General features: G+C 45.7%; 1 protein-coding gene across 2 annotated transcripts; it reads left to right on the top strand.

The window, feature by feature from the left end:
- Nucleotides 1-3: 3 nt before the first annotated feature.
- Nucleotides 4-21965, top strand: LOC115098639 (putative Dol-P-Glc:Glc(2)Man(9)GlcNAc(2)-PP-Dol alpha-1,2-glucosyltransferase). Of its 2 annotated transcripts, none has more exons than XM_029615385.1 (3): nt 4-199; nt 6466-6663; nt 19466-21965. In XM_029615385.1, the coding sequence occupies exons 1-3, from the start codon at nt 35-37 to the stop codon at nt 20519-20521; spliced, it is 1419 nt and encodes a 472-aa protein (XP_029471245.1). In that variant the 5' UTR covers nt 4-34; the 3' UTR covers nt 20522-21965. The 2 variants fall into 2 exon arrangements, with proteins under 2 accessions (XP_029471245.1, XP_029471246.1); XM_029615386.1 differs by lacking the exon at nt 19466-21965 and adding an exon at nt 15372-16754.
- The last annotated feature ends 5720 nt before the right edge of the window (nt 21966-27685 follow it).

The raw sequence follows: 27685 nt of genomic DNA, 5'->3' as shown, positions 1-27685 counted from the left end.
CCGCCACCTCCTCCTCCGTGGGTCCGAGCCCGGCATGGAGCGGCCGGAGGGCTGGGGCTTCTCGGCCGTGCTGAGCGGCAGCTTCCTGCTCTCCTGCCTGCTCTTCTCCCGCATCACCCGCGAGCAGCGGCAGCCCTACATGGACGAGATCTTCCACGTGCCGCAGGCCCGCGAGTACTGCGGGGGCCACTTCCAACAGGTACAGCGCGGGCCCCGATCGTGTCTGATTGTGCTCCGCATCCCCAAACTCCTTGCCCGTCCCTCGGCATGCGCCGGTTATCTGAGCGGGGCCGCCGCCGCCTCCTCCTCCTCTCCGGCCCGGAGAGCTCTCAAGTGCACGTTAGCAGAGTTTGGGAAGCATGAAAATGCACCGAGGGTTACTACCTCGCTGAACCCATGGGAGCTAACTTTTCAAAATGATTGGGTGGGGGGTGGGAAAAGTAAAGGAGTTTGCTCAGTATTAGGGTCAGGGCTGCTTGAGACCAGGGAAGAGATGGCGGCACAGATCAAATCATCGAGAGGGCCAAAGAGGGGCTCGTCTTGGAGTCTGCCCTTTCCGTGATTTGAAATGCTGCAGAAGGGAAAAGGCAAGGATCAGAGTTCCTAAAGGAATGGCAGATAGTGTCAGTGATGATATTTCTAGGAAGCTGGCAACCCTGCCACACTCCCAGGACTAGGGTTGCCAACTTTTCTACAGACCAAGGGTGGGGGTGTTCCCACCTCCTCATTTGCATATATATTTCAGTTCCTGCAATTTGGAACCAATTTAATGTTAGGCCTACGCCGTAACACATTTTAGGTATGGACTGGGACCTCGGAAAGCAAGGAGTATTCTGAATTACAATTACAGTATAGTAAACTTCTCATGTTAAAACAGCACTAAAAGCCAGCACTCAATAACAACCCTACCTATGAAAAAAGGCAATGCTGCAAATATTAAACCAGGCCCTAAAACACACATACAACTCCTATTAGGAAAACAGATCAAGCCAGGCTGCTATTGAACCCTACACAGAAACTTCATGCCAGCAGCATACCTTACCTCTGACACGTGTAGAACACAGATGTACCCACACTGAATACAGAATAAAGACAAATAAAAATGTCAAAAACTGAACTGAAAACTGTAAGAAGCCAGACTGTATGCATTGTAAAACCATCATTCCTCATAAAACAAATAAAATCAAGAAATATAACGCATCAATCATAATAGTAAAACTATATTAATAGAGTAATCAAAAGCTGGTGAATGGAACATCTTTCCATAATTACATTCAAATTCTTTTTTTTTTAACTTCTCAAAAACCAATATATTATTTAAAGAAAGAAAGAAGAAAAAAAAACAGACACATCAGATAACACCCAACCATTAAAACTAATAGGAATAAAACCAATTCCCCACTCTCCATACCTGTGATCTTTTGATTTCCAGTCACCCTGAGATTGTCATGGATTGGGGAAAGTGGCCACTCATCTGTGTCCAGCCCCAGGGATGAAATAGGTAGCGAGTAGGAGGTGTCTGGGTCCAGGTTGAGGTAGGCAGTGAGAAAATGCTATCCAGTTCCAGGACAAAGGTCAGTGCAGGCAGCGATCAAGAGTCCATACCGGGCAGAAGGAAAGAGAGGTTAGAATCCAAAGCAGGGGTCAGACGAACAGAAGGCTAGGCAAGGCGACAAGGAGTCAAGGTAGGGAAAACGGCAATGAAGCAGGCAGGACAACTGGACAAGATGGGGCAAGAAGACAAGGCAGGACAACACGCACTGCAGACAAGGCAGTGAACTTGTTGCTGAGGTACTGAGAAACGGGATGGCTGGGCTTAAGAATCCAGCCTTCTGTGACATCAAACATCACCACCGAGACTTTCCCGCCGTGGGGACCTATTAATGGACAGAGAGGACGTGTGGTAGCGGTGGCGTTCTAGCTGCAATAGAAGCAAGCTTGGCATCGGGCGGGTTGGCAGCTCCCGGGGGTGAGTGTGGCCAGTTGTGGGGCTGCAGTCGGCCAAACGTTACACACACTCCCTCTCTCATACACACACCCATGCTTTCACATACACTCCTCTGTCAGGTACACAGGCGCGCGAGCGCTCTCTTTCTCTCTCTCTCTCTCTCTCTCTCGTTCACTTACACACACATACACCCTCTCTTTATTTATTTATTTATTTATTTTGAAATGTTTGTATACCGCTTTTACAATCGGGAGATTAATCAAAACAGTTAACAAAAATAAAACATACATAATCTAGAGATAAAAACTTAAAAATGTAACAGTAAAAACAAATACGGTAATATAAAACATAGTTCAAAAAACATAAAATAAACAAAGATACAAGAATGCTAAACATAGTGCCTTCTAAAAAATGTAATATGAGAGGAGAGTAGTTAAAGATGGATGGGCATCAGTTGACTAATAGGGAAGAGAAAGACTTGGTTATGGTTGGGTGCTGATCAAGGAGTTAAATGCTTTCTGGAATAGGTGAATTTTTTAATGCTTTCTTAAATTGCTGAGATGAAGGTAGGAGACGTAAAGAATCAGGCAAAGAGTTCCACAGGATAGGCCCAGCTACCGAAAAAGATCTTCTACGAGTTATTTCCAGTCTTGCAAGTTTGACTGAGGGTGCATCTAAAATATTTTTTGATAATGATCTTAATTGTCTGGCAGGCTTATATATACGGAAATTAGAGCAGAGCCATGTGGAAGAAGATTTGTAAATAAGTGTATGAATAATTGTCAAGATTTTGTAATGTAGTCTATATTTAACAGGAAGCCAATGGAGAGAGAACAAAGTTGGGGTGGTGTGATTTCTGAGTGAGGTGCCGGAAAGAATCCGAGCAGCAGCATTTTGTATTAATTGCAAAGGGTGCAATGCAGAATCAGATAAGCCAAGGTATAACGAGTTGCAGTAGTCCAATCCTGAAAATAACAGGGATTGCAGAACTGTACGGAAATTTAAAGAAGAGCAAAGGTTTAAGTCTTTTTAAAAGATGTAATTTATAAAAGGATTTTTTTGTAATAGCCGAGATGTGGTGTGACATGGATAGATCTGAATTTATTGTGACCCCTAGGCTAGCAGCATGAGTGTGGATAGGAATGGATATGCCTTTAAAGTCTAAATGAGAAGGGGGGGGGCCTATGGAAGAATCAGAGATAGAGGACAGATATGTAAGTTCAGTTTTTGCTGGATTTAATTTTAACCGATTATGAGCGAGCCAGGTGTTGATTGTGGAGAGATATAATAATATTGTAGAGAGAGCGTCTGACCAAGAAGTTTTGTAAGGAACTACCTGTAATAATTGGATATCGTCAGCATAAATTCTGAAGTAGACATTGAGAGCAGAAGAATATGACGAGGGAGAAGGTAAATGTTGAAAAGAATTGGTGATAATGAAGAACCCTGAGGAACTCAGGCTCGCATGTGCACTCACACATACACCTAGGCTCTCTGTCACAAACACACATGTACTCCCCCCCCCCCCCCCCCACACACACTTATACACACAGCCACTCATGCATGTGGGCTCTCTCTCAAACTCACACTCACACACACCTATACACACAGACGCTCCTACACATACAGCCCCGTACTTAGGCTGTCTCACACGAACACACTTGGGGCCTCCGTCTCTCTTCGGCCATGGCATGATGGGGTGTGTTGTGTCCCTGCAGGGCCTCTTTTCGGGTCACAGCAGGATGGGGATCCACCATGGCCCCATTGGGGCTTTCCTTGTGGCTGCAGCAGGTTTGGGCGCTCTGCGGCCCTGCCAGGGCTCTATTCAGGCCGCAGTGGGATTGGGTTCACCATGGCCCTACTGGGCTTCTCTTCAGAGTCCCATGTCTGCGGCAAAGTTAGGTGGCCACTGCAGGAGTGTTTTGGTGGGGGCACTTTTTGCCGCCTCCCAACATTTTGCTGCCTGAGGCAGCTGCCTCACCTTACCTAATGATAGAACATCCCTTGTTGAGGGTGCTCGAGCACCCACTGCACCCAGGGAGCTGGTACCAATAACTGAATGCCCTTCCCCCCCAGGACTGCCCTGGGACCGAGGTCCCTCTTCCTATATCTCTGCAGCTTAAGTCCCCCAGGGAATGCACTCGATCCTGGAGACCTTCAGGATCTGGAGCGGACCTCCTGAGGTAAGGCCTTGGTCTCTGATCTTAACTCTGCGGACAAACTCTCCACGTAACCTTGATTGAAAAATATCCATCTGAACAGATGGAAGCTCATATATATATATTACGCATTCCCCCCCCCCCCCACTAGACATAAAATGAGAAAAACCTTTTTGTCAGGTTTGACAACTCCTGAAATATATTTTTCTTATTGATACAGTTTATTGTTGTCATTTTGTATACAGCTGGGCTTACTACACTAAGCCTGACTCCCAAGATCTGCATTATGGCAGAGCCTGATCCTCCCAGCACAGGAGACACGGGCCCCTTCACTCATGACTTCTGTATTGACATAATGTTATTTTGGCAGATGTGGGGATTTTTTTTTGTTTGTTTCTATCAGTAAATTTATTGACAGTTAGTAACCCTTCTTTTAGTACATTAGGCCTGGTTTTTTTTTTTTTTGGTCAGATTTATTTATTTATTTATTTATTTATTTATAATTTTTATATACCGACATTCTTACATTAAAATGCAAATCATACCGGTTTACATAAAACAGAAAAAGCAGGAAAAAATATTTCCATAGTCAAATACAGAGAACATTTATAATAAAATTGTTAACAAAGGCATAAGGTAGGAACTTGAAAAAAGGTTACTTAACAGAAAACGTAAAAGAAAAAATAGTAAATGAAGCACAAAGAGTTGACGTCGGGGGAGGGGCATGGTCACACATCGCAGTCACCCATTTCCCGTCACCTCCTGATGATATTATGTATTAATTAGAAGAGGTGAGGGCCTGAAACATAGCCAATACCCTTATCATTTTGTATGTCAAATGCCCATTAAGAAGAAGGTTATTACTGTTACATTTGTCTGCTGTAAAAAAACATTTACAAAAGTGAATCATATTTTTTTACTGTGATCTGAGTGCTTTCATTTAGTTTTCCATGGAGATAATGTCCTGGTACTCTGGACAATGGGAGTTTTCAGACTCTCATCCTGGTGTTTCAGAAGATGTTTATGCTATCTTGTGTTAGCAATATTATATTTATTATCGAAATAAGGTTGTCGCTATACCCAGTGGTGTAGATGATAAAGTACGTATAGAGCTGAACAAGAATGTATTTTGTTATCCACCAGGCTTCACAGGAATTTTATGGAAGGTTTTTTTTTTTTATTTTTAAGGCCAGGAGAAAAAATGTATGTGAAAACAAAATGTTATCTCGTAGATGTCAGGTTTTCATTGCTCAGGTTTCATGGCTTATACCCAGAAACTTGAAGTATATCTCACTGGCTCTGGGATCACTTCCCTTTGCTTTTAAAAGTAAGGCTGAAAGGGGGTGCATAGGGAGCATAGAACTGGACACCTTTGTGGCAGAAACGTGTAACATTTTGAAAACATGGTAGAGGTTTCTTTACAAAGCGCTGTAAAGGTTCATGGTTTGGATTTAAAATTTAAGCACCAATGGGCACCGGTTGGGAAGAGGGGGGGAGGGTAATTCCCCTCTTCCCCCTTCCCCCAGAAATCATCGAGGGATAGGGAGGAGACTCTCTTTCCCTTTCCCTGCAGAAATCAGGGGCAAGCATGGGGAAATCCCCCCCCCCCCCCCCCCCCCCAAAAAAAAATCAACTGAGCATGCAGGGCCCCTGCTCGGACCTTCCTCTTAACCCTTGGCTTGCCACCTCCTCCCCTTACCTCTGGGCCTGCAATGATTTTCTCTTTATCGGGCTCCACCCCTCACACGGGTATCCCGGGTAACAGGAAGCCCATGCTGGAGCAGGGGCCGGTGCCACTGCTATGTCTGTGAGCACACAGGCCCCGTGCTGTGAGTGTAGCTGAAATTCCTGGTGTGGTCCAGAGGGGCCCGGATGGCAGCAGTGTCGGCGGTGCTCCGGTGCCTATCAGAATTTGGCACCGGAAGCGGTTGCCTACGTTGCCTGTGCCTGATTCTGGGCCTGGAAGGGCTGTGATGTGGAAACAATTGGCCGCACACTTTCTTGGGTGGTCTCCTCATAGCAACCTATGGCGAAATCAGGCCAGCATGCTGCGAGGCCCACACTTTCATTTTTTAAGGTGGCGGGAGTTTGCTTCGCACTGAGGGTAGGTCAGTCCCTGGAATATCTTGCTAGTGGATCTCATGAAGTTATCTTGGGTGGAGGTATTGAACAGTAACATGGTAACAGCGTTTTCTGGCTGGATCTGCTCTAAGGTTGCAGATTTTAACAAGCATAGAAGTGTCAATCTTCAGGGAGTTTCCCCACGCGCTCGCATCACACTCTGCTAATGTCTCCGTTCAGTATGTTGTGTGTATTATCCCATTGCTAACATGGTGACCTTCATGGTTTCTTGTGCAGTGGGATCCCATGATCACAACTTTGCCTGGTCTCTACCTTGTATCCGTGGGACTCATGAAACCTGCAGCCTGGCTCTTTGGATGGTCGCAAGATGTTACCTGCTCCGCGGGAATGCTCCGATTCATTAACATCCTGTTCTGCATTGGAAACCTTTATCTACTTTATTTGCTTATTTGCAGGATCCATCATAAAAACAAGGTACGGTGTCCGGCAGACAGTATTACATTTGAACACTTATAAATGTTTTGTATTGGAAACCACATGAATATAGCATTTTTGATTCAACTTTTTCAGTATCTTCCTGGTTATAATTAAAAATCTCTATTTTCTGTGCCCAGTGGATTGTGACTGCAGACCAAAATAACAGTGTTAGGTCTGTAAGTGGCATTTTCTCATCCTTGCCATGTGCGCAGGCAGGTGTCTGATGGGATGGACCACAGATTTCTTCCTACCCATGCCTCTATGTCTGCACCAATTAGTTTCTCAGTTTAAACTAAGAATACAAATAGCTTTTGATGCTCTCCGTTCTGTTTTCTTTTTCTTGGTTAGAGTAAAATAAAGCTCTTCTGATGAGCTCCAGAGCTTTAGAGAATGGGAAGTGCTATAAAATGAAATGAAGCTGATGGTGCTTATTTCAAGAAGTTTGCTGCTTTCACGAAGCCTCGGCTCCTAATTAGTGTAGAAGTATTTTTGCATGGTTTATATTACACTAGCTGTTAAGCCCGTAACAACGGGCTACATTTAAAAAAAATTTTTCGGTCCATTTCCTTCCCCCTCTCACCTCCCCCCTCTAGTCTCCCTCCTCCCTCTCCTCAGCTCACTCTCTCCTCCCTCCCCCCTCCCCTCACTCTCTCCTCCCTCCCCCCCTCAGCTCACTCTCTCCTCCCTCCCCCCTCAGCTCACTCTCTCCTCTCCCCTCACTCTCTCCTCTCCCCCTCCCCTCACTCTCTCCTCTCCCCCTCCCCTCACTCTCTCCCCTCCCCCTCCCCTCACTCTCTCCTCCCCCCCTCAGCTCACTCTCTCCTCCCCCTCAGCTCACTCCCTCCCCCCCTCAGCTCACTCTCTCCTCCCTCCCCCCTCCCCTCACTCTCTCCTCCCTCCCCCCCTCAGCTCATTCTCTCCTCTCCCCCCACTCAGCTCACTCTCCTCCCCCCACTCAGCTCACTCTCTCCTCCCTCCCTCACTCTCTTTCCTCCCTCCCCTCCCTCACTCTCTCCTCCCTCCCTCCCCTCACTCTCTCCTCCCTCCCCCCACTCAGCTCACTCTCTCCTCCCCCCTCCCCTCACTCTCTCCTCCCCCTCAGCTCACTCTCTCCCTCCTCCCCCCCACTCTCTCCTCCCCCTCAGCTCACTCTCTCCTCCCTCCCCCCACTCTCTCCCCTCACTCTCTCCTCTCTCAATCCCCTCCCCTTTCAGCTCATCTACAACCGGCAGACAGGGGGTGTCCGTCCGTCCCTCGGAGTGCGTCGCTGCCGCTCCTCCCTCCCTCCCTCGCGCTCGTCGCCACCGCCGCGGCTACTGCTCCTCCCGCTCCTGGCCGCCGCTCCTGCTCACAACCGGCAGACAGGGGGTGTCCATCCGTCCCTCGCGTGCGCCGCCGCCGCTCCTCCCTCCCTCACGCTCGTCGCCGCCGCCGCGGCTACTGCTCCTCCCGCTCCTGGCCGCCGCCGCTCCTGCTCCTAAGGAGCAGGCGCCATTTTTTTTTTCGGGCACGCTCCGCTCTGGCCGACGTGCTTGCATGCGCGGTAGAGCTGCTCTCTACTGCGCATTTGCGGCACGTCGGTCAGGGCTCCCTTATCTACTAGATATGCATAAGGTGGAACTGAGATGATAAGTTTGAGAAATGTCCAGCTTGCATGAACTTCTTATGGTGCTTTGTTTGGAGCTCCAGCTACTTCGGGGAATGCTTTATTAATTAGTTGAGATGTAAACTGCATTCCCTGAGGACAAGCAGGTTGGCAGTCCTCACACATGTGTGACATCATCTGATGGAGCATTACATGGAATACGTATGTCAAAGTTTCTAGAACTTTGACCGAGCTTCTCTGAGCATGCTCAGGCATGTATTATACCACACGGTCATACAGGTCTTTCTTTTTCCTTGGAGCCCAGTGTTTTGCAGTGAAGTAAATCTCATTTTTTCCTTGTTTTCAAGGATTTCTAGTAAAGTATTTTTGCTTCGAGTTGTCGTCGGGATTGCATGAGTCAACGCGGGGTTGCTCAGTTCTCCCCTCTATCTTCCCTAGATAGGTTTTTTGACGTTTTAAAGTTGTTTTATTTTTGTTGTTGATCCCTGGAGTGGCAGTGCGCTCGGTGCTCACCTGCCATCGAAGACTGCTGCCATTGATTTCAATCTCTTGTCCCTTTTGTTTTGCGATGTCATGTCATCATTGGGGTTCCAGCGATGTCCAAGTGTGGGAGGACTATCATGGATCCCCATGATAGATGTGTCCTCTGTTTGGGGGCATTGCATGATGTCTGGGGTTGATGCAAATGTGCACCGATGACCCTCAAAGGATTCCGGGTCAGTTTGGAGAAGACCAATCCATTGGCATCGGAGGCATTAACATCGAGGGGACCTCTGAGCTGTACCGATGGCCATCAAGCCAACGTTGCTGAGGCCATTGGCTCCATCGGCGGTGACTGCTAAGGGACTCCAGAGATGGGCCATTACCCAGCTTTTCCAGATTGAAGACTTTGGGTTTGTTGTCTTCAACCTCAGCACCGGGGAAGGACTGTGCCAAGCATTAAAGGAAGCCGAAGAAGCATCGGTCCCCGTTGATGCACGGTACTGGGCATGGGGATGTACCAGTTTTGGCTGAGATGTCCCCAAAGTGGTCTTGTGGTGAGGAATGCCAGTCCACAATTCCCAGGGGTTCTCCACGACCTCCACTGATCCAGATGTCCATCACTGATCCTCCTCTTGGTTCTGAAGAGGATCTGGTTACGCCTCCTGGATCTTAGACTGTTTTGGTATCTGCAATCTTCTAGGAGTTGCTGGAGAAGCGATAGGGGAAGGCACCGCAGGGCCTTGGTGTTAGGACCGTCACCAATGGCTTTGGGGTTGGCACCGCTGCTCCTTGAACTGTTACTAGGCTCTTGTTAGGTGTTTATTGATGCCCTACTGACATTGTCACCAGTTTCAGTGCCCGCTATGGCATTGATGTCCATTGGGGCATCAGAGCCACCACCTACTGGTCCAGTAGTCATCCACAGTTCCTCAGAGGAGGAAACTACTCCTGAAGACAAGGGCAGTCTTGGGGTTCAGGCCCAACTGGCCAGTCGCTCTGATTCCTGTATCACTGGCTGAGGACTGAGTACCATGGGATCCATCCTCTGTCTATGACAGTGAGAAGGACCCTCTTGATCCCATGGGGAGAGGCTCCTTGGAGGCTTTGTAAGATAAGGCATCGGATGACCTCCCCTCTGACCCTTTACTTCCCATCTGTAGAAGGAAATCTCCACCAAAAGACCTCTCCTTTGCAGGTTTTGTCAGACTGATGGAGGCCATCCCATTCACTTCACAGACAGAGGAAGATATCTGGCACCAGATGCTGGATATTCTTCAATATGTGGCGCCTCCTAAGGAGATCGTGGCAGTTCTAGTGCACGAGATCTTTATGGAGTTGCTGATGAGGATGTGGGAGAACCCCCTCTCGGTGGCTCCTTTTAACAAGAAGGCGGATGCAGTCTACCTCATCTAGGATTCGACAAGCAACAGCTGCCGCACCAATTGGTTGTGGTCAAATCCATTCCCAAGAAGGCCGAGCATACTCTGATGCATTCCTCGGTGCCCCCGGGGAGGGATCCGAGGGCCATGGAATCTCTTGGAAGGAAGGTGTTTCAAGAATCTATGCTGCATTGCCTGCATAGCGGCCTACCAGCTCTTCATGGGCCATTACATGTGAGACATCTTGAAGCAGGTGCAGGAGGTGGCTGTGCAGCTGCCTTGCAGCAGCAGGATACCCTCCAATCACTAGTGCCTAAGGGTCTGGAGTGTGAAAAACACAGGGACTGCTTCACCTATGATGTTTTCAAGCTGGCATCAAGAGTCTGTGCTGCAGGGATTAGTGCCGCAGGCTCGCCTAGCTGTGGGCTTCGAATCTCCATCAGGAGGTACAGAAAGGCTTGCCGATGTGCCGTGCAGGGAAGAGAATCTCTTCGGAGATAGATTGAAGGGTGCTATGCAATGTCCCAGCAGCTCTCTGTAAACACTCAAGACCCGGCCTCCTCATCTAAAGGGTCCTTGAGATCGGGCTCGAAGAAGTCTGTCTTCCACCTGACGAGACACTATCCTCTGCTGTCTTGGTCCTGGCAACAATAAGCCATTCGTAGCTGCCCCTGACAGTGCCTCAGCAAACTCGTGGGATGGGGTTTTGACTGGATGGGAGAGAGTGTAGAAAAGGCCCTGGTACCTGTATTGAAGGACCTTCCAGTTGGGAGCAGGCTGCGGTTGTATGTGAGCCAGTGGCCCAGTATAATCTCAGACTAATGAGTCCTCGCCATAATTTGCAGCGGGTACAAATTAAACCTATTGGGTGTCACACCAAATTGCCCTCAGAGCATTTTGGGGACCAGTAGTTCATCCAGAGGTACTTCTGTTGGAGTTCTTCTCCTTTTTAATAGCCAGAGCAGTTGATCCCATTCCACCAGGACAGAGAGGGCAGGGTTCTTCCTGATTCCAAAGAGAACTGGGGTACTCCATCCCATCCTAGACCTAATGGCCTTGAACAAATTTCTAAAAAGAGAAAAGTTCAAGATGGTTTCCCTGGACACCTTGATCCCCTTCCTGCAAAAAGGGAATTGTCTATGCTCTCTCAGTTTAAAAGATGTATACACTCACATCTCAATCTTCCACAGCCATTGGAAGTATCTCCAATTCATGGTGGGAAAACAGCACTTCCAAAATTGCATTTTGCTGTTTAGGCTAGCGTCTGCCCCACGGGTCTTTACAAAATGCTTAGCCATGGTGGCAGCGCACCTTAGCAGGCTGGGAGTGCACATTTTCTCCTATCTGGATGATTGACTGGTCAAGAGCATAAGAACATAAGATATACCGTACTGGGTCAGACCAAGGGTCTGTCAAGCCCAGTACCCTGTTTCCAACAGTGGTCAATCCAAGTCATAAGTACCTGGCAATTACCCAAACATTAGACAGATCACACGCTACTATTGCTTATTAATTACTGTCATAGCAGTTTATGGATTTATCCTCTAGGAACTTATCAAACCTTTTTTAAACCCAGTTACACTAACTGCTGTAACCACATCCTCTGGCAATGAATTCCAGAGCTTAATTATGCACTGAGTGAAAAAGAATTTTCTTCGATTTGTTTTAAATGAGCTACTTGCTAACCTCATGGCGTGCCCCTTGGTCCTTCTATTATCTGAGAGAGTAAATAACCTATTTACATTAACTTGTTCAAGTCCTTTCATAATTTTGTAGACTTCTATCATATTCCCACCTCAGTCATCTATTCTCCAAACTGAACAGCCCTAACTTTAGCCTTTCCTCATAGGCAATCATTCCATGCCCCTTATCATTTTGGGGCATGGAATGGTCCATGAGTTCGACCGTCCGGGTTTTGGAGTCACAAGGGTTTGTCATCAGCTAACTTAAGTCCCATCTCAACCTGTCATCTCAATTGGAGTTCATTGGAACCCTGATAGACATGGCTCAGGCCAAGGCCCTCCTGTCGCAGCAATGGGCCACCACATTAATGGCCATCGCAGCAGAGATTCAAAAGACCCAACGGGTATCAAGATGGCACATGTTGAGATTGTTAGAGTACATGGCCGCAACTGTCCATGTTATTCCCTTGGCATGTCTGCACATGAGGAGAGCCCAGTGAGGACCCTAAGGACCCAGTGGCTTCAACTCACTCGGGATATGTGGGATTGCATCCAAGTCACCATTTCTCTCTGGGACTCTTTCTCCTGATGGTGAGCTGGAATGGGAGTTACCCTTCCAAATTCCTCAGGTAGAAATTATCCTGATAACAGATGCATCCACCCTGGATTGGGGTGCCGATGTAGATGGGTTCAGCACCCAGGGGAGTGGTCTGCCCAGGAACGTTTCTGTCAAATCAGCTTCCAAGAGCTCCAGGTGATCAGGTACGCACTGTGCGCTTTCAGAGATTGGCTGTCCAAAAAAATTGTGTTGCTCCAGACCAAGTGGTGATGTACTACGTCAGCGAGCAGGAAGGTATGGAGTCTCCTGTGTCAAGAGGCGGTCCAGATATGGTCATGCGCCCTTTCCCACAGGATGGTGCTTAGAGCCATGCAACTGGCAGGTCTGGAGAATGATGGAGGTGACAGACTGAGTCATTCCTTCAGACTTCACAAATGGTCTCTGGAACTAGGGGATAGAGAACTGGATCTTCCGCCTCTGTGAAATCCCAGAGGTGGATCTTTTTGTAGCCCCTTGGAACAGGAAGGTTCCTCTGTTCTGTTTCTTGTATAGCGCACATGGCAATCTAGCCTCAGGTACCTTTGCCTTTCATTGGGGCTAGAGTCTCCTGAATGCATATCCTCCAGTTCTGTTGGTGGTGAAGACTTTGTTGAAGCTCAGGGAGGACAGGGGGATTATGATTCTCATAGCTCCCCATTGTCCAAGGCAGGTATGGTTTCCATTCCTTCGGGAGTTGTCCATCTGGACGTCCTCTGATCTCATCATTTAGCATCCTAACCTCCAAGTCCTATCACTTACAGCTTGGATGTTGAAAGGCTGATTCTGCAACTTTTCAGTCTCTAGGACTCTTGGCTTCCAGAAAGCCTTCCACCAGGAAGTCCTATGTACTGAAGTGGAGGAGGCTTTCCATGTGGTGTGAGCAAAAGTCCTCAGACCCTTTCTGCTGCTCAACACAAAAACTGCTTAATTACCTTCTACACCTTTCCGAAGCTGGTCGTAAGTTCAACTCTGTTAGGGTTCATCTGAGTGCGATTGGCACATATCACCATGGTGTAGAAGATAAGCCCATCTCTGTGCAGCCTATAGTTGTACGTTTCATGCAGGGTCTGCTTCAATTGAAGCATCCGCTAAGGCCTCTTGCTATCTTCTAGGACCTCAGTGTGATTTTAGCTCAGCTGAATAAAGCTCCTTTTGAGCAACTGCCCTCCTGTGACTTGAAGTACCGGTCACTTCAGCATGTAGGGTCAGTGAGCTCCAGGCCTTGGTGACTTCTCCACCTTACACAAAAATGTTCATGATAGGGTGGTCTTGCATACACACCCTAAGTTTTTGCCTAAGGTGGTGTTGGGCTTCTTTCTTAATCAGTCCATCGTTACTAGGCCTCATTCTTACCAAGATGAACACCTCTGCACGGTTTGGACTGCAAGAGAACCTGGGTCTTCTGTCTGGAGCGGACAGAAGCCCATAGTCAGTTCACCCAGCTGTTTGTTTCTTTTGATCAGAGCAAGCTGGGGATTGCCATTGCCGAACAGACGCTATCCAATTGGCTATCAGACTGCATCTCCTCCTGTTATTCCCAGGCAGGCTTGCATCTTCAGGGTCAGGTCAAGGCTCACTCTTGTCTGAGCCATGGCAGAGTTTGTGGCCCACTTGCGAGCAGTCTCCACAGAGGAGAGCTGCTACGTAGAGTTCTGTCGACTCATTAACATCACATTACTGTTTAGATAGGGATGACCAACGAGACAATATTTGGCCAGTTTGTTTCTCCCTAGGGCCCATTGTTTATGTTCAGACTGCCTCCCCCCCCTCCCCATTACCAACAAAATCACCAGTTCTGTTGGTTCCCTTTTTGTTGGTGGAGAGGGCCGCCTGTAGCTAGGAATTCACCCATGTGTGAGGACTGATATCTTGCTTGTCCTCAGAGAAAGCAGAGTTGCTTACCTGTAATAGGTGTTCTCCGAGGACACAGTAGTCCTCACGAGATCCGCCCACCTCCCTGTGGAGTTGGGTCTCCATGGGTTTTTCTTCTGTGTTATAAGACTACGGGGAGACCCTGTGTGGTATAATGCATGCCCGAGCATGCTCAGAGAGACTTAGTCAAAGTTCTAGTGAACCTGAGTTCCATGCCGGGCTCCATCGGATGATATCACCCATCCTGCTGTCCTTGGAGAACACCTATTACAGGTAAGCAACTCTGCTTTGAGTGATTTGTCAAGTGATTTTTCCCTCATCTCTCCACTCACCCTCCACGTCTTTCAAGGGGAGCCTGAAGGTCTCTATTCTTCCTCATCCTCCTTGCCTTCCATTAGTTGTAGTTGCCGCCCAGGTCTGGCCGATCTTTCACACACCAAGAACCACAAAACCAGAATGCAGTTTCAGAGAACCTCACCTTTGAGGGAGAGGGAGGAAAGGGATAAGGTGTGCCATCGCCCCACCTTTCTTTCCTTTTAAGAAATGACCAGTTCAACCAGTCTGTCTCTCTCACGTTCCCTCCCACCCTGACCACACCAGTCTCCCTCTTTCTTAATCTTTCCCCCTTTGGCATCACCAGTTTCTTTCTCTCCCTTACTTTGACCCTACCAGTTTCTGTCTCTCAATGTCTCCACCCTAACCTCATCAGTCACCCAGCATCAGTAATCCCCCCTTCCATCCAGTCCCCAACTCCTTGCTGTCATCTCCTTCCAAGTCTCTGCTCTCCCCATAGGGGTTCAAGGTGCTTCTCCTGTTTCCCAGGTCACACAATCTCTCTCCCCCTCCCCCTCACCTTCCACTGGCCCACTCCCCTTCTCGCCTTCACCTCATCTTTACTTGCCCCCCCCCCCCCAATATTTCCTCTCCCTCACCTTACATTGCCCCTCCTTTTCCTTTACCTTCCACCACCCGTCTTCTCCTCTCTCTCTGAACCTGGCCAGCAGGAGAACAAGGCTGGTGGTCTGTGCTTCTAACCTGCATCTGCTTCTCACCTGTCCGTCTCATCATCTGCTTGATTCACGTAGGAGAGAGAGAATTTGGTGGCTACAAGAATGGATTTAGAAGGCCTGACCACTATCTCTTTCACCCGCTGATATGGCTGCAGCTGGTGGTGGAAACGGAGGAAGCAGCATCTGGCTCTTTGACTGTACACAGAGAGAAGGAGATGTTTGCGCAATTTTCTTTCACCTGCAGGCTTTGTGGGGAAGCGGAACTAAAGCGCCCTTCTTCAGCCCAACAAGCTGATTCTGGACCTGGAGCAGTACCTCAGCAGCACTTTTCTTTCTCCCACAGGCTGCATCAGAAGAGGGGGTTAGGCCCTCAGGTTACGTCGGGAGGGGGCACCGCACATCTCCAAGAGCTGATCTTGATGGTCATTCTCAAGCACTGCCCTGACTCCCGGTGCTTTGGCTGCTCCCTCCTCGGTATGCTATTGCTGTGCGATTATGTGCAAAATTTGCAGGATGGCACTTCCTGTATGCTGTGCATCATGAGATTAGCTTGCAGGAAGTACCAGTCGGTGAGTTTTGAACATGCTTGTGGTGCCAGTACAGACAGGGAGCCATGGCTTCTGAGAGCTGCGGTTTCACATTCAGGAAGCTGCATGTGGCTTGCAAGGTGCTGGTTGGCCATTCCTCTTCTAACCCTTGGTTGATGTCACCATGACTGCACTGTTCCAATTGGACTGGAAACCCAGAAATAAATGAAGACAAAAGAAAACGCTGAAGGGTAAAAGAGGCTAAATAAAGAGGAGACTTGCTCTGTTTGGGCCTTATGTTTCTACTTTTCCTTATGCAAAGATGACATGAGGCCTCCTTGAGTATGCTTAGTTGAGTCTTTTCTCATGTATGCCATGATTGGAAATGTAGAGGAGCTAGCTAGGTCCCTCATTTGGGTTCTGAAGCTCCAAATCTCCATTACAGGGAAGGTACCATATATACAGTTTTTACATATTCTGCTCCATAACCAGTAGAAGCTGAAAATGGTTGGGTATTTTTTCTTTAAATAAAGTAACTTTATTTTAAACCATGCAATCAGTATGCTGTCGGCCATCTTGTATCCCAGAATGCATCTCTGTGACAGAGTGCTACTTCCTCAGCTGCCTGAGAGCTGCAGCATTCATCATAAAGTATTGCCAGTGCTAGAAATCATGCACAAGCACTTCTGTTTCTAATCATTTCACTTCACAGAGAGTTTTGCATAGTGGTTGTACACTTGATACGCAGATATTAGACCATACAATATATGGTGAATATCCTCTTGTTTCCAGGTAAGCCAAACAATGAAGTACCTGTGTCTTCAAGCCAAAGTTTTGATGGTACTTTCTTGTTAAGAACTGGGCACAAAATGAACATAATTAAAATGTTTTATAGTGAGTCTCAACAGTTTGATGCATGATCTATATTTTCTCTGTTTTTTTTTTTTTTTTTTAAATCTTTATTTATCAATTTTAAAATATACAAGCATAACTTGATACAGAAATTGGGTGAAAATAATAGCTCACTGTACAATATAAATTTAAGTAATAAACATTCCATAAACTCTTAAACATGTCTATTATTATTACACCACTATACTAAGTCCTCAATAATGGGGAAGAAAGAAGCGAGAAATACTCAGGCATATACTTAATTTGCAGAAAAAAAAAAAAAGACAAGGAAATACCAGACAATCATTACAAAGTACCTGTAATTCAATAATAATAGTTAGGTTTTACTGAGGTATAACCCCTGTACTGCTCAGGAATTTCTTCAACTGTGAGGGTTGGTAGAAACAATATTTTACCTTTTGGCATTCTAGGCAACACTTACAAGGGAATTTCAATTTGTATGAAGCTCCCAATTTTAAGGCTTCAGCCCTTAAGCTAAGAAATTCTTTCCGCCGTTTTTGAGTTTCCTTAGTTACGTCTGGGTACATTCTGACAGATAATTGATAAAACTTTTCTCCAATATTTCTGAAGAAAAGTTTCTGAATCCACTCCTTATCAGTATTTAGAAGGAATGATATAACCAAGGTGGCAGATTGTACTGACTCTAAAGTCGTTGACTCCAGTATATCCGTTACATTTAATGGAATTTGTGGTGATATCCCTTTATCATTTTCATTAATATTTTTCCATTGAGGGATATAATAAATTTGGGTTAATGGGGGTAATGTTTGCTGAGGTATTTTTAATACCTCCATTGCATATTTGTTCCAAAGCTCTCTAGCAGAGAGATGGGGGATCTTGGGGAAATTTACCAATCTTAAATTTTTTTCCCTTTGTTGATTTTCCAACCCCTCCATTTTTCTCGTTAAAAATTGATTTCCTTTATCATTAACTCATTTAAGTGTTTTAATTTCTTAAGTTCACCAGTGTTATTTTCTATAACTTGATCTCTTTTTCTATCATCCATTACTATTTTATTTATTTTATGGTTCATTTCCTCCATATTACTCATCATTGGGTTCAATTGTAATGTGACATTCTTATTAACTATCACTAATGTTTCCCAAATTGTTTCCAAGGAAATAACTTGAGGTCTTTCTAAAGATATTGTTTCAATTTTCCCTTTTTTCAAATTCTGGTCCTGAACAGGCGGAAGAACCTCAGTTATATTCCCTTCTGGTATACTAGTTAGACTAGTTTGTCCTGATATTGACTCTGAAGTTAACCCTGGGTCATTCCTCACCTCACCCACTTCTTTGGGCTGTGGGTTGACCATAGTCAGGTCTGTTCTTAAGTTTGCAGGATTTACCGGGGGAATCCTAACTTCCGGGGAGAGAGAAGTCTCAATTTCACGAAGTTTTGCAGTGCCTTCCTGCAAAAAATCAAGTGAATCATCACCCGGATATAAAGATACTTTTCTGATATGGGCGTCCATTGGGCCCGATATCGGACTAGCCAATTTTTCATCCACAAGCCGCTCCTTTGCCCTTCTCTTCCGGGCCGAGTGCGGCATTGTCTTTCAAAACTATATGTAGGAAACAATGAAGTACCTGTGTCTTCAAGCCAAAGTTTTGATGGTACTTTCTTGTTAAGAACTGGGCACAAAATGAACATAATTAAAATGTTTTATAGTGAGTCTCAACAGTTTGATGCATGATCTATATTTTCTCTGTTTATCTGCCTTGTTCTTTATTAGGACATATTCATGGAAACGTAAGTACCTCTATGTGTCACTTGACAGATCCTGCTGCTTATCCTCCTGCAATATTAATGCGACCATGAAAATAATTTCCTCTGTCTCAGATAGTGTTGGGAGAGGTTGCAGATTCCGGGCAGGGGTAAGCAGCAGGAGCCTTGGATTATGAGAAACGGAGGATGTTTTCATATAAACATTAACATGTTAATAAGTGAAGAAGGGAAAGTGTTAAAAAGAGCAATATACTATTGTTTTAGTGTCGTACTCCTGGACAGTAGTGGAAATTCTAATTTTCAGGTATAAGTATTTGGTGGGGCAGTACATAATGAATATTGCTCGCTCACATGAACCATTCAGCTGAATACAGGTGAAAACAGCTGGCTTCATTAGCATGATGGTCTTGGATTCAAATGCTAATGAATCGTGCAGGGAGTCGTAAACACATTTTTATTATCTATAAAGAGGACCCCATTCAGAAAGAAATCTTTGCTCGTTAATTTTGTGCATATATAAACATAAATGGATCAATTTGATTGGAAGTGTGCAGTTTTCTACACACCACAAAGGAATGCTGCACATCCCGAGATTTCTGTCCGGACCAAGCTACTGTAATCCTGCTGAAGAGCAATAAAGCCTTCCCTTCCATGCCCCATAATGAAGTGCTGATTATTATTGCCCAGTCAGGGAGGGTATGCAAGCTGCTGTCTCCTTGGCTTCTGCAGTGGTATTTTTCTGGGCAACTCGGAAGGCATAGGAGGCCTTTGCTAGTATCATTTAATGGGAGACTGCCATTTTAGGGCACTATATAGCACTCCCACACTACACTACTGCAGAAATGTAAGCACAAAGGTAGAGGGTCATGAGACTATAAGACTTTTCAATCTCCAATGGGGGGGGAGAAGGGCCTTATACATGAGGCTTTAACTTAGTTTCTTAAGTACAAATGTTAAAACCTACATTTGTGCGTATAACACATTTCTGTTTTTTCCTTCTAGGCAGCCTCTGGCTTCCAGAGAATCCTATCACCACTTACACTCTCCATGTTGCCCCCCCTGTATTTTTTCACATTTCTTTACTACACAGACACTGGCTCTACGTTTTTTGTCCTCTTCATGTATTTGATGAGCTTATATGGCTGCCATAGGACTGCTGCCCTGCTGGGCTTTTGTGCCTTTCTGTTCCGTCAGACAAACATCGTCTGGATCGTCTTCTGTGCGGGAAACCTGGTTGCCGAAAAGCTTGCCGAAGCGTGGAAGACGGAATTATCAAAGAAGAAAGATGAAAAAGTTTCACCCACTGTAGGATCACTTCCAGAAATCATGAAAGGACTGAAGTTTCTCCTAGGCTACATCATGTCATTTAACAATGTAAAGATGCTTATAGTTTTGACCTGGCCTTATATCTTTCTGGTTCTTGTCTTCTTTGCCTTTGTGTTATTCAATGGGGGAATAGTAGTTGGCGACAGAAGTAACCATGAAGCCTGCCTGAATGTCCCTCAGCTGTTTTACTTTTTCTCTTTTACTCTTGTCTTTTCCTCTCCTCACTTGCTGTCTCCTCACAAGATTACAAGCTTTCTTCGTTCCCTGTGGAGGCGACCAGCACAGTACCTTGTGCTTGCCGCACTCTCTTTATTGCTGGTCTGCAAATTCACATACGTGCATAAGTATCTGCTGGCGGACAACAGACACTACACATTCTATGTCTGGCAGAGGATCTTCCAGAGACACGAGCTTGTGAAATACGCCTTGGTTCCAGGCTATATATTTGCCGGCTGGAGTTTTGCCAACTCCCTGAAATCCAAGTCTGTTTTCTGGAACCTAATGTTTTTTGCTTGTATATTTGCAGCCACGGTCCCTCAGAAACTGCTGGAGTTTCGTTACTTTATTTTGCCATATCTCATCTACAGGCTCAACATTGCTCTGCCGCCTGTTTCCAGGCTGCTTCTTGAAATGGGACTCTATGCTGTGGTGAATGCCTTGACTATTTACCTTTTCCTAAATCGGACATTTCAGTGGCCAGGCAGTGAAGGCATCCAGAGATTTATGTGGTGATTGTGTAGGTACCTTCATAATTGTCAACAAGCCTTATGATATGAGATGTTGGGGCCTAACCTGTAGTTGTTAAAGGAGATTACTAGATTAAAAAAAAAGAAAAGGATTTTACCCAGGATATAATTGGCAGGTTTCATTTTCTGATACTGCAGAAGTGAAAAAAAAAATTGCTTTAGGACATTTGCCATTGTGGGGGGTGGCAAGGGTATGGGGCACTGGACCATAGGTGCTTGTGTACTTAAGTAATAGGGATTTTGGTTATGTCGTAGTGTTGGGTAGCTACATACAGGATTAAATTCGAAGTGAGTAGTTCTAGAATTAGTACGGAATCAGGGAAGACTGGGAAATTTATATCTAACTATAATAAGGAGGAAAATTGCTTTGTTACCTGCATTGCTGGTATGCAACTTGAACTGCACTCCTCTCCAACTTTGATCCACTCTTCAGGTCTGGCCCCTCTCTGTAAGGGCATTGAGCTCTGCCCCTCTTTCTCTGTACTCTTCCGCTCCGCCCCACTCTCCGGTTGTGGCCCTCTCTCTCTCTATCGTTTAATCCACTTTCTACTACCACATGAAAATTGAGCTTCGCCCCTCTCTCCAGCTGTACTCACCGGCTCTGCCCTATCTCTCTGAATAGTCAATCCACTCTACTGCCACACAGGACACCCAGGCTCAGCCTGCACTCTTCTGCCACACATCTCAATTATGCACTTTCTACATTTCACAATATTTCCCCATCCTTGGTCAGGCTTTTACTACTAGTTTTTTATGATGTGAAATGAGAATGAGATTTATGTTTTCACAGTACTTTTACATCAGAATTCTAACTTTGGAGCTTCTAAAAGATAAGTATTCTAGTCATGCGACTTGGTGACTTGGTGACAATCCACTCTATGGCCATAATTCAGCAAGAATTGCAGTTGTGTAAAAATGTATGCACAGGAGCAAAGCTCCATGGGACAGAGTTGAATGTTTCCCCAAACCGCACTGACTATATAAAATTTTGTGTCATGCTACTGAGAACAATATTGGGGGTTCTGTCCAAATATTTGACCATTAACATGGCTCTGGGCTCTTGCAGAATTGAAGCCCCTGGTATTCTTGTGGACAGAGCAAACAAGTGGTTGTAAAAGGAATTTACATGATCAGATGTTAGTAAGAATCAGCAGTCACCCTAGAAACATTTGCTATTTCTAAATGAGTCTCTTACTTTTTTTCTTTTGCTTGCTGTTTAGGTCCCACTAGGCCAAAAATAGCCCAGGCCTAACCTAGGACAAATGTCCTCTTAAATTGGGTCCCAAGTAACTTATTTTGATGCATCAGTGCAGCTTGTGCTTGTCTTAAATTTATGGTGGGACCAGCTCCAAGATTCACATTCCGTTGAGTTCTTTCGGATGAATTTACAATAAAATTTGCTACAAGCAACTCTGCTTGGTTTTGCAAGCTATTTGTTGCCTTTCTGAGTGTGTAAGCCATGCCTTGCATTCCTTCATTTCCTGCACATTTCTATTCTAACTATGCCTGGTTTGATTTCTGGTGCGAAACTAGACATTTTTGTGAGGGAGTCACTCCAGCTTGATGTAGTAGGTTTCAGTTAATCTTATACAAAAAAATGCAGAGTGTTGTAGGAATTTATTTCAGAATTAAGTTTACATTTATAAGAATCTATAGTTTTTCACAAGTGCAGTCTGACTATGCTCAGAAACATGGTCCAGGGCCTACAGGAGAAAAGCTTTTCTTTTACAGGGACTATTTGGGGATTACAGATTGGTGAGAGATGCCATTTCCCATATCCTCACAAGATGGCAGTGTTGGATCTATGCTTCTAACAAAACAAAACACCTCAAGGCATGTCATACATTTATTAAAGAATATCATTCATACCACGGATTTGTTTTTAATAGTTGCTTCAGCATTTAAGAGCATAAGTGGTTTAACTCTAAAGCTTATTCAGGTTTAAAAAGGGAAAAAAACAGCAAGAGATGAGTTTTGTTCCATTAACTGCTGTCTAAAAGCCCAGATATTTTGGTCCAGATTCAGATACTAATGAGCAGGGGCCAGAGACTATTCCCAGTGTGGAGGGAGAGGAGCTGCCAGAAATGAATGAGCTTTTTTCCAGTGTTTTCTTCTAAGTGGCATTTATTCTCCGACTAGGAGAGTTTGAATCGAGGCACTTGCTTTTACATATCTGTTAGGGGAAGATGCTGGTGGGGTTTGACCCAACAACAGCCAGGAGATAAAGGACCAGAGCCTTGGCAGCAGAGCCAACCAGGGAACTGGAAGTAAGCAGGGCCAGGAGCCATAAGAAGCCAAGAAGGGAGATGCCCAGGAATGGATTGGCCAAAGCTAGGTTAAAAGGGGTTTGCAGGGAACAGGAAATTGTTCATAGCAACCAGAAAACTATCCAAGCTCTCCACGGTGAAGCTCTTGTTATTTGATTGACGTTCCAGTCTGCCAGGTGCCAAGCTGGAGTTCCAGCCTTTGCTTCAAGCTCCACGCTGGTTTCTATACAGTGAGTCCAGCTCTGGCTCTCAGTGCCGAGGCCCATTCCAAGCCTCCAGATCCCAGCTTTGCTTAGAGCTTCAGTTCCAGTCACCACTCCATGCCTCTACTTCCAATCTCTTCTTGAGGCTTCAGTTCCAGTTCCCTGCTTGCAGCTCTGAGACCCAGCTCATGCTTCATATTCAGGCTTCCAACACTAGTAGTACCAGCTCTGAGTACCAGCTTCAAGCTTCAGCCTCCAGCTCCTGTTCTATGTTGTGGTTTCAGCTGCAAGTACCTGGTGCGCGTTCCAGCACAAAATTCAGTCCCTATGAGTTCTGGTTCCAGTTTCCAGCATTAACACACTGGCACTCCTCCACCTGCCTGAACCCTAAACTTTTACTTGTGGGTACTGGTATGGGTGGGATCTTGACATTATCCTGCTTATGTGTTGCAAAAAATGAGGAATACATTCAAAATGATTTCATTTATATCAGATTATATTAGTCTTGGCCAGTAAAGATTGCTCTAAAATTAATTGTCCGTTAGTTTCCAATTGTGTGTCTGTAAATCTTTGAACTTGAAATCTTTGCTGTCTTTAAAACTTCAAGTCTATATTCCATTCATCAATTTCTGAATATACATTATTTTTTTTATAAAACAGGTTTTGTATGATTATTATAGGCATTCCAGTAGCATATAACAACTTTGTTGTAACTTTAGCTTGAACTGAGACTGGCATTTGCTCTCACTGGGGCTGATGTAATAAGATGGGCTGAAGCTGCCATGGGTTTTTGCGAGCCTCTATGCACGTTTGTATGCACATTTTCCCGCACAAAGCTGTATACGGGTATGTAACAAGGGTCTTGTGTGAGTGAAAAATGCGTACAAATGTGCTTACTGACCCATAGTTTTTCTGTGTGAGTGCATGGTAATTGCATGCAAAGGAGGCAATTATTTACGGCTATGCAGGGAGCCACACTAGCAGGGAGATTGGATTAGTGCAGGTGTTTTAATGCGGGTTTTTAGTATCTAGGCCAGGGCAGGAAATAAGTGAAAGCGCCGGTGGGGAGATCTTTTTTTTTTTTGTGCTTTTGCGGGTCATCCAAGGGTCGGACGGAATGGGTAGAGAGAAGGCAGCTTCTCAATGAGGCAGAATCACTGTTCCTATTCATACCCCAGATCAATCCAGACAAGTGGGCTTTGCATCCCCTACCAGCAGATGGAGGCAGAGAATGAAACCTTTTCAGGCACTGCTTCTTAACCAAGAGTGCCACCTGCAGTCTCTCAGTATTTCTCTGTCTCCAGCAGATGGTAGAGGTGCAAACTTGCAGTCTGAACTTAGTTTAAAAAAAAAAAGAAAAGAAGATATAATTTTAATATAGAATAGGTTTAGAAAGAAGACAGAAGAAGTCGGTGCTCCCAGAGGTGTTAGGTTCCTTCGTAGGCAGTGCATGCAAATATATGTCATGCATATTCATTGTGGATATCCTGAAAACCAGGTCTGTTTGTAGCTCTTGAGGGCCGAAATTGGCCACCCCTGGAACATAGGGTGAAATACTATGCACAAAATAAGCGTGGAATCTGGGGGGTAATTGTATCTGATGAAGTTAAGGTGGCCAAACGGATAAGGTGATAGCAAAAGCCAGAAAGATGCTTGGGTGCATAGGGAGAGGGAATGGTCAGCAGAAAAAAGGAGGTGATATTGTCTCTGTATAAGTCTCTGGAGAGATCCCATTTGGAGTACTGTGTACAATTCTGGAGACCACATCTTCAAAAAGATATACAATGAATGGAGTCTGTCCAGAAGGTGGCCCCTAAAATGGCCATCAATCTTTGTTCTAAGCATATGGAGATAGGTTTAAAGATCTAAACATGTATACCCTAGATAAGGCAGGATAGGGGAGATACATCCAAAGTTTCCATTCACAGGAGGTGGGCCTCTTTCAATGGAAAAGAAGTTCTAGAATGAGGGATCATGGGATGAGGGTGGAAGGAGGTAGATTCAAGAGTGATCTAAGGAAAGGAGAAATTACTACTTGATAATTTCCTTTTTAGTACAGACAGGTGGTTCCAGAACCAGTGGGATATGCATCTCTAGCAGCAGATGGAGACAGAGCAAAGCTGACATCACAGTATACATACCCCTGCACTGACATCAGCCTGCCAGTATTCTCTGCAAATGCCATCTGTGGACAAACTAACAAAACTTGATTAGTAACTGATAACCATTCCAGTATTCAGCCAACAGGAAACCATTGACTCAGACAAGGAGTGCAATATCAGTAGTCTAGGGACTGGATTGACACTTAGCAGAACTCCCCAGAACATGCAGCCATGCAGGAGGACCATAGCAAAACCATTTGGCAGCCAAGGGCGGGAAGGTGGATCCACCTGTCTATACTAAGGAAAAGGAAATTATCAGGTAAGTAGTAATTTCTCCTTTCTTAGCGTTCAGAGAGGTGGATACAGAACCAGTGGAATGTACCAAAGCTACTCCCGAACAGGGCAGGAGGCTGCCCGCGGTCCAGACAAAACTGCACGTGCTAAGGCTATGTTTTCCTGGGTCTGCACATCCAGATGCTAATGCCTGGAAAAGGTGAGTAAAGAGGACCATATCGCAACTTGGTAAATGTCGATAGGAGACAATAATCTAAACTCAGCCCATGACGCTGCCTGAGCCCTAGTGGAATGAGCCCAAACCTGACTAGGCAACGACTTCTCAGCATCAGCGTATGCAGCTGTGACTTCCTCCTTAATCTAGTGGGCTAATGTAACCCGTTACGCTGGCTCATCCTGTTTACTTCCACCATGGAGAACAAACAGGTGGTCTGTCTTCCATTTCCCTGCCCAGAGACGGCAGGGAAATGGACTGATTCAAGTGAAAACCTGAGACCACTTTTGGCAAAAAGGAAGGAACAGTTGGCAGCTGTATCACCCCCAGAGTCACTTGTAGAAACAACTCCTGGCAAGACAAAGCCTGCAGTTCGAATACTCGATGCACAGAACAAATTGCCACAAGAAACACAATTTTCAAGGTCAGTAACCTCAAGAAAAGGTTACTCATCGGTCAAAAAGTAAGGCTTGCTAAAAAATCCAAAACTAGATTCCACAAGCACACTGCTAATCACAAGGGAGGAGGATGAAGATTCTTTACTCCTTTCAAGAAATGGGACATATCTGTATGAACCGACAAGGGTCCACCATTCACCTGACCTGGGAAACAGGCAAGAGCCTTTAATGAATTAAGGGCCAACCCTTTACTCAATCTATCCTGCAAAAATTCCAAAATGAGCAAGATCTTAACCAAACGAGGAAGAACCCCTCAATCTTCACACCAAGCCTCAAACACTCACCAAACCCACACATAGGCTAAGGAAGTGGAGAACGTTCTCGCTCATAGTAAGGTGACAATCACAACAGTAGAATATCCACGCTTCAGCAACCAAGCCCTTTCAAGTGCCATACCATAAAACAAAATTGATTTGGATCTTTGTGAAGAACAGGCCCCCGCCGTAGCAGATCCCTGTGCACTGGAAACCGGAGGGGAAAGTCCACCAAGAGCCTTTGCAAATTTGCATACCACGGTCTCCTGGGCCAATCTGGTGTCACCAGAAGCACCATCCCCCTGTGATTGAGGATCTTCTGAATCATTCTGTCAACATGGGCCAAGGGGAAAAAGCATATAGCAGCTTGCCCTCTGGCCACTCTAGCATGAGGGCATCGGTGCCCAAGGACTTTTGATCTTTCCTGCAACTGAAGAAGCGAGGAACCTTTGCATTGCAAGATGTCACCAGCAGGTCCAGAAATGGAAGGCCCCAGTGATCCACTATTAGCTGAAACACCTCATTTGACAATTCCCAGTCTCCTGGATCCAGACTCTGTCTGCTGAGAAAGTTGGCTCTTACATCGACTTTTCCTGCAATGTGCAAGGCTGAAATCTCCTGAAGATGCATTTCTGTCTATTCCATAAGGTGAGCTATTTCCTGCGACACTTGCTGGCTCTTGGTTCCTCCCTGCCGATTGTTGTAAGCCACTGTTGTTGCATTGTCCGACATTATCCGGACCACTCAACCTTACAATTGGTCACCGAACTGCAGGCATGCTAACTAGACTACACTAGCTTCCAGCCAATTGATGTTCCAGAGAGACTCTTCTGCACTCCAGTGCCCTTGTGCTGTCAGCTCCCCAACCCTGGAGGCTCACATCTGTCGTGAGTACTAGCCACTCCGGTGATCTTAGGGAAATGCCATTTCTTAGATGATCTGCTTTTAACCACCACTGCAGGTGAGTGAAGACCTCCATCGGTATGTGAAACTGAATCAAATAGTCTTGAGACTGTGGACTCCAACAAGACAGCAGAGTGCACCCTTGCCCACAGCACTACCTTCAGGGTCGCCGCCATCAATCTGTGCACATGTAGATAGGACCACACTGTCGGGCGTATTATGTTCATCAGTAGACGCACCTGTGCCATCAGCTTCTGAATAGGCCCTCCGACAAGAACATTCTGCCCTGTTTCATGTCAAACTGAACACCGAGATACTCTAGCGACTGTGATGACTGAAGATTGCTCATGGCCAGGTTCACCACTCAGCCTAGCTCCTGCAACAAGGAGATCATCCTTTGCCGAATCTTGGAGGCTCTCTTCCAGGCTCTTGGCCTGAATCAGCCAGTCATCCAA

This window comes from Rhinatrema bivittatum, chromosome 9, assembly GCF_901001135.1.
Source record: "Rhinatrema bivittatum chromosome 9, aRhiBiv1.1, whole genome shotgun sequence".
NCBI classification, from domain to species: Eukaryota; Metazoa; Chordata; class Amphibia; order Gymnophiona; family Rhinatrematidae; genus Rhinatrema; species Rhinatrema bivittatum.
Note: the sequence above shows the minus strand (reverse complement) of the source record. Positions and strands in the feature narration are given on the sequence as shown.

Excerpts from the sequence above, each read along its gene's own strand:
- LOC115098639 (XM_029615385.1), top strand. The coding sequence starts at position 35 with ATGGAGCGGCCGGAGGGCTGGGGCTTCTCGGCCGTGCTGAGCGGCAGC. Across the intron at positions 200-6,465 it reads GCGGGGGCCACTTCCAACAG|TGGGATCCCATGATCACAAC; the intron begins GTACAGCGCGGG and ends TTTCTTGTGCAG. Across the intron at positions 6,664-19,465 it reads GGATCCATCATAAAAACAAG|GCAGCCTCTGGCTTCCAGAG; the intron begins GTACGGTGTCCG and ends TTTTCCTTCTAG.